The sequence below is a fragment of the Saccopteryx leptura genome, chromosome 1 (assembly GCF_036850995.1).
Source record: "Saccopteryx leptura isolate mSacLep1 chromosome 1, mSacLep1_pri_phased_curated, whole genome shotgun sequence".
Classification (NCBI taxonomy): domain Eukaryota; kingdom Metazoa; phylum Chordata; class Mammalia; order Chiroptera; family Emballonuridae; genus Saccopteryx; species Saccopteryx leptura.
Genome location: NC_089503.1, coordinates 288670690 through 288677999, shown reverse-complemented (window position 1 = coordinate 288677999; position 7310 = coordinate 288670690). Strand labels below are relative to the sequence as shown.

Sequence of the window (7310 nt, the reverse complement as noted above, 5' to 3'; positions counted from 1 at the left end):
CTGATCTGTTTTTCACAGAACTGCATCTGCTAGTGTGACTACTGCTACCACATCACATTGCAATATTTTTTTTTAAAAAAAGAAAGGACATTAAGTTTTAAACAGTGAAAATGAAACTAATCTTTTAAAGAATTAAAATTGCAAACTCAAAAGAAGCACCTATAACTCTGTCACTTCAGTTTCTTTAGTTTTGTCAAGCTTTATCTTCAGTTTCTTTAGTTTCGTTTCTTGTCTTTGGACTTTCTTGATGAAAGGGTGCCAGTGCTTCAGGGAAATCAGGGAAAATACTATCAAAAGTCTGTTTTCACACCAAGGTCGCCGGCTTGATTTTGGGCTCACCAGCTTGAATATGAGGTTGCTGGCTTGAGTGCGGGATCATAGACATGACCCCATCGTCTCTGGCTTGAGCCCAAAGGTCGCTGGCTTGAAGCCCAAATTTGGTGGCTTCAGTCCAAGGTCACTGGCTTGAGCAAGGAGTCACTGGTCAGCTGGAGCCTCCCAGTCCAGGCACATATGAAAAAGCAGTCAGTGAACAATTAAGGTGCTGCAACTATGAGTTGATGTGATGCTTCCCATCTCTCTCCCTTCGTGTCTGTCCCTGTCTGCCCCCCCCCCCCAACACACTTTTAAAAAAGTCTGGTTTCAGATGCTTTTTCCCACCACTGTCATCTGTATGTGAAGAGTCTCCACGCTGGGAGATGTGTGGGAAGAAGTTGCAGGGTAGGGAGGGAAGCTGACTGAGTCACGGATTTGGCATGTGGGATTACAATCTCCTTGAAGGATGCAATTTCCTAAAATGTCATCAAAATAATTACAGAAGATTTTAGTGATGTTCTATAACACAAAACTGATGCAAGAATGTGGTGCAAGGGAAATACCTTCCGGCGTTTCCTCACTGGATTATTCTCACAGAGCATCCATTTCTCCCCATGCCTTTTTATGGAGTTCTGAGAGGTTTCTCTTTCCAACAGCACATTAAAGGCTGTAGCACCTTCAAAGAAGCTTGCTTTAGCTTGTTGTTTCCTAGAATTAGGATCAGTGAGTGACCCCAGGGATAGATGGCTGCGGTGGTCACACCGAAAATAAACAGCAATTTGTTTTCTGGCACAGTAAAACATGATATTTCTATGGCAAGGCCTATAAAATACAAGATAAAGAGGATGATAAAAGATACCAAAACTTTCACTGCTTTCACATGTGCTTCTGTGCTGGGATCTCTGAGGCCTAGGACATTCGACTGCATGTGCCTGCTGTGTCTCCAAAGGGAAATGATTAACAAGAAACATGCAATCAGAGACAGTGTAAAGAGGAAAATGACTCCTATATTGAGAAAAAACTGGAAAGTCAAGTAGTCACTTTTAGCCATGTAAAGGGGCTCGGTTTTATTTCTATTCTTCATTTTAGTATCATTAACAATCATCACAATTTGTGGGAAAATAAATAACCATGAAACAAGCAACAATCCCATCAGAAGGAAAATTACCCTATTGATTCTACGCTTCAACCAGAGGAAAATGCGGTGAGAAAAATTGGCTATCTTCAGGAAATAAAAGATGCTGAGGCTGCTGGCAAACCAGATACTTGAGTGATTAATAATTACCCATAAGTAAGTAATATATTCGATTAGTTTTCCAGAGTTGTACATATGTGGAGAGAATATCTTTACAAATCCATCTGTCATTATTAACCATATCAGAAAAATTCTCGAAGTAGATAAGCCAATGAGAAGTAAGCCAATTACAGAAAACTTCTTGTTCTTGACACAGTCCATGCAGTTTACAAGTCCAATAAATCCATTCCCCAAAATCCCCAATATTGATTCACTAATTGCTATAAAAATGAAGAAGCTTTCCACTATACTTAGCATATCTGCCAAGTCCTAGTATTGTTTCTGTTACATATATTTTAGATTACCTGCTGCAGGATAAGGTATTGGCTGCTTGATGGAAGAATGATTCTCTTTTCTTTTTTTATGTAAAGATTTAAAAGTGCCCCAGGTAATGCCCTTTGATGTAATCTGAAAAATCTTCACAGAGATTTTAGCTAGTCTAGAATATGTATATCAAGCCTGAATGCCTACCTACAATTTGTTAACATGCAAATGAAAGTTTGTTGCATGGATTTTACTTGTCCTACGGGGATTATTTTGCATTTGTTAACCTGAATTGTGCAGCTGGAGTACCAAACACATGTCTCTAACACACAAAATGCAACAGGGACAAAATATTGAATTTTTAAATCTTTTTCAATATCAACATTAACATTATCATTTAGGTTGTGTTAATTCAGGCAGGGTACCCTTCAAGTTATAATATAAAGAGGACAATAGATTGTGGCTCAGTTACATAGAAACACTGAACAATTGGCAGTTTGTGTTAAGGTAGGTACTAGACACCATTTTGCCAAAATATTCAATACATTTTACCTTTTAATTTTTAATTAAAATTTAAGCTTGACTAGGTATAGAAAATTTCACAAATATTTATCTTCCATAATTGTCACTGTGTTTTTATACCCATAGCTACTCTATTCATGAATGTAGACTATGTTGACTACACTTGACATGAAAGGCTCTTAGAAATAATAATCCCTTTATTTAGTATATCTCACTTTAATGGTATCCATCCATTCATTTATTCAACAAGTATTTCACTGAGTGACTGAGTATATCAAACTCTCTTTTAGACACTGAAGGAATGCAATGAATGTAATAGTAGATAGAACCTCAAAACTTGTGTGATTCATGCTATTTACATTTAAAGGAGGAGGCAAAAAAATCACTTAAATCAATAGGGTGTCCAAAATTTAAATTTAAAAAATTAAAAAGTAATAGTAATAAATCTAACACATATTGAGCCTTATTATGTTTCTAGCACTGTGCTAAGCACGTCATGGTTATTTCCTCATTTCACCAAACCTTTAAAATAGGTATTATTACTATCTTCATTTTTAAAAAGAATAAACTTTCCAAGAAAAGAAATTTTTCAATTTGTATTGTCATAACTCCTATGAATAAAATCAGACAATAACTTCACAATGAAATATCATCAAATATAGACACAGACTATGAATGATGGTCAGCAAGGCAAAACAAACATAAACAAAACTTCACATGGACTGTTAATATTGACATTGCCAGATAAAAATATCTGTGGATGTAACGGCTGTGTATGAACCACTTCCCCTTCCCTTTTTTTCAGTGAGAGGAGGGGAGGCAGAAACAGATTTTACCATGAGCCCTGATGGGGATCCACCCAGCAAGCCCACTAGGGGGCAATGCTCAGCCTATCTGGGGCATTGCTTCATTGCTCTACAACCAAGCTCTTCTTAGTGCCTGAGGCAGAGGCCATGGAGCCATCCTCAGTGCTTGTAGCCAACTCTCTTCAGTTGAACCATGGCTACAAGAGAGGAAGAGACACAGAAAGACAGAGAGACAGAAGTGAGAGGGGAAGGGCAGAGAAGCAGATTGGTGCTTCTCCTATGTGCCTTGACTGGCAATCGAACCTGGAACATCTACACTACAGGTGTAGGTGTACTCTGTCACTGAGCAAACTGGCCAGGGCATGAACTGCTTTTAAAAAGTAAACAGTGGGCCCTGGCTGGTTGGCTCAGTGGTAGATCGTCGGCCTGGCGTGCGGGGGACCCAGGTTCGATGTCGGGCGCATGCGGGAGTCTGTCTGACTGTCTCTCCCCGTTTCCAGTTTCAGAAAAATACAAAAAAAAAAAAAAACCTAAATAAAAAGTAAACAGTGTAATTTTAGAGAGGAATAGCAGTAAGAGACGATCAGAAAAAGAAATGAGAACTTTGGAGACAAAACTTGTAGAAATGGAAAATACAATTATACTCAATAAAAGTAGACTAAATACTTCAAGTAAAAAAGTTAATACTGACAGCCAGGATTTTAAAACTCCAACAACATACATGTTATAGGAAATATCATTTAAATATAAAGACACACAAAGCTTGGAATTAAAATTACAGAAGAATAGACTATGCAAATATTACCCCAAATAAATCTAGTATAGTTATAATAGTATCGTATCAAGTAGGCTTAAGGCAAGAAGCAATAGTAGAGAAAAATGAGGAAGGGTGTTTTATAAATAAAATGCTCAATTCAGCAGGAATGTATTGCATAAAATAGCTTATGCACCAAATAATCTAGCAAACATTTATAGAACTAAGAAGAAAAAAAAGCAAATCTATAATCATATGAAAGACTTTAACACATATAACTCAACAGCTCTTAATGTATCTAGACCTAAAATCAATAAAATTAGAGATCTGAACAACACAATTAACACACTTGATATATCCAACAATAAAATAATACATATCCTTTTAAGTACACATAAACTACTTTTTACCAAAATTGACCATGTATAAGGCTTAAAGAAAGTCCCACAAATGTTAAATAAAACCTTTCACAGTATGTTCCCTAACTACAAAGAAATAAAATTCTGTAGCATCACTAATTATTAACAAAATACAAATCAAAACCACGATAAGGCATCACCTTACATTTGTTAGAATGACTATTACCAAAAGACCAAGATAACGAAAGCTGGTGAGGATGCAGAGAGAGCAGTGGTAGTCAACCTGGTCCCTACCGCCCACTAGTGGGTGTTCCAGCTTTCATGGTGGGTGGTAGTGGAGCAACCAAAGTACAAATAAAAAGATAGATTTAACTATAGTAAGTTGTTTTATAAAGATTTATTCTGCCAAACTTATCAAAAATACGACATAAAGTACTTGGTAAGTAATTATTATTATATGCTTTAACTTGCTATAACTCTGCTTTATGAATTTTATAAAGTAAAGTTACTTCCCTACTTTATAAATCACCATTACTATGGAACAGGTAGGTGGTCAGAAAATTTTACTACTAACAGAGATACAAAAGTGGGCGGTAGGTATAAAAAGGTTGACTACCCCTGATATAGAGAAAGAAGAATCCTTGTGCACTGTTGGTGGAAATGTAAATTGGTACAGCTATCATGGAAAATAGTATGGAGGCTTCTCAAAATTTTAAATATGAAACTACCATATGATCCAACAATCCTACTTCTGGGTATTTGTACAAAGGAAATGAAAACACTGCCTAGAAGAGATATCTGTACCCCATGTTCATTGCAGCATTATTCACAATAGAAACAACCTAAGTGTCTGTCACCAATGAATGATATAGATGTGGTGTGTGTGTGTGTGTGTGTGTGTGTGTGTGTGTGTGTGTGTGTGTGTGTGTAAAATGGAATATTATTCATTCATTCATTCATTCATTCATTCATCAGAAAGAAGGAAATCTGGCCTTTTGCAATAACATGGCTAAACCTTGAGAACATTATTCTAAGTAAAATAAGTCAGCCAGAGAAAATCAAATACTGTACATTCTCACTTCTATATGAAATCTAAAACAGCCAAACTCATCGAACTAGAGAGTGAATGGTAGTTTCTAGGGGCTAAAGGATGGAGGGGTGTAGAGAGATGTTAATAAAGAAGTACAAACTCTCAGCTACAAGATGGTTAAGTTCTGGTAATCTAAAATACAGCATGATGACTATAGGTAACAAAACTGTACTCTATACTTACAAGTGGCTTAGAGAGTAGATCTGAAAATGTTATTACCGCACAAAGTTACTATGTGAAAGAATGGAGATGTTAACTGATTTTTATTGTAGTCATTATTTTGCAATATATACCTTACATTTTTTTTATTTGATTAATTGTGTTTACATAGATTCTAGGGTCACCCTGAATACATCACCCCTCCCCTTATTCCCCTCAACATCTCCCTTGTTCCCCTCCCCACAACACCCTCCCCGCTTCCCTTCAGGTTTATCCCATCCGATCATTCCATTTCCCTCTGTTCTCTCTTCCTCTGTTCCTTTGATCCCTTCTCTGTCTCAATTCAGTTCCTCAGTTCCCATTGTTCACTGGATTCCTCAAATGAGTGAGGCCATATGATATTTTTCTTTCTCTGCCTGGCTTATTTCACTTAACATAATAGTTTCCAGGTTCATCCATGTTGTTGCAAAAGGTAATATTTCCTTCTTTTTCATGGCCCCATAGTATTCCATGGTATATATGTACCACAGCTTTTTAATCCACTCGTCCACTGACGGACACTTGGGCTGTTTCCAGATCTTCGCTATTGTGAACAATGCTGCCATAAACATGGGGGTGCTTTTTTTTTTTTCCAGTCGGTGATATGGTGTTCTTAGGATATATTCCTAAAAGTGGGATGGCTGGGTTAAAAGGCAGACCCATTTTTAATTTTTTGAGGAATCTCCATACTGTTTTCCATAGTGGCTGCACCAGTCTGCATTTCCACCAGCAGTGCAGAAAGGTTCCCCTTTCTCCATATCCTCTCCAGTACCTATTGTGTGTTGTTTTGTTAATGAGCGCCATTCTGACTGGTGTGAGGTAGTATCTCATTGTGGTTTTAATTTGCATTTCTCTTATGATTAGTGATGTTGAACATTTTTTCATCTGTCTATTGGCCATCTGAAAGTCCTTTTTGGAGAAGTGTCTATTCATTTCTTTTGCCCATTTTTTTTCAAGGAGGTAAAACCATACAATGGAGTAAAGACAGTCTCTTTAACAAATGATGTTGGGAAAATTGGACAGCTACCTGCAAAAAAATGAAACTAGACCACTAACTTACACCAATCACAAAAATAAACTCAAAATGGATAAAAGACTTAAATGTAAGTCATGAAACCTTAAGCATCTTAGAAGAAAACATAGGCAGTAAGCTCTCTGACATCTCTCGCAGCAATGTATTTGCTGATTTATCTCCACAGGCAAGTGAAATAAAGACAGAATAAACAAATGGGACTATACCAAACTAAAAAGCTTTTGTACAGCTAAAGACAATATGAACAGAATAAAAAGACAAACCACACAATGGGAGAACATATTCGACAATATGTCTGATAAGGGGTTAATAACCAAAATTTATAAAGAACTTGTAAAACTCAACACCAGGAAGACAAACAATCCAAATACCTTACATTTATTACGTTAACTATCAATAACATCTCAAAAATATAACAATAAAGCTGGAAAGAATCAATAACAGAAAGATAACTAGAAAAAAACCTAACTTACTGAAAATTTTTTAAAAGACTTCTAAATACTCATTGACTTATCAAAGAATGATTAGGAAAACCATAGAGGGTTTTTATAGTTGTGTAGCTTTAATAGCAATTTATATAATTTATATTCATTAATTTGAATATCTCATTATTTTCTTGGTCAAGTAAATATTTTATTTTTTTATATTTGTTTTCTTCAATTTTCTTGAATTTAA

The 7310-nt window shown here is 36.1% G+C and overlaps 1 protein-coding gene across 1 annotated transcript; it reads right to left on the bottom strand.

The window, feature by feature from the left end:
- Positions 1–937: 937 nt before the first annotated feature.
- Positions 938–1867, bottom strand: TAS2R10 (taste 2 receptor member 10). Its single transcript, XM_066361168.1, has one exon. It carries the CDS (start codon positions 1865–1867, stop codon positions 938–940), a length of 930 nt encoding a protein of 309 aa, XP_066217265.1.
- Positions 1868–7310: the final 5443 nt, after the last annotated feature.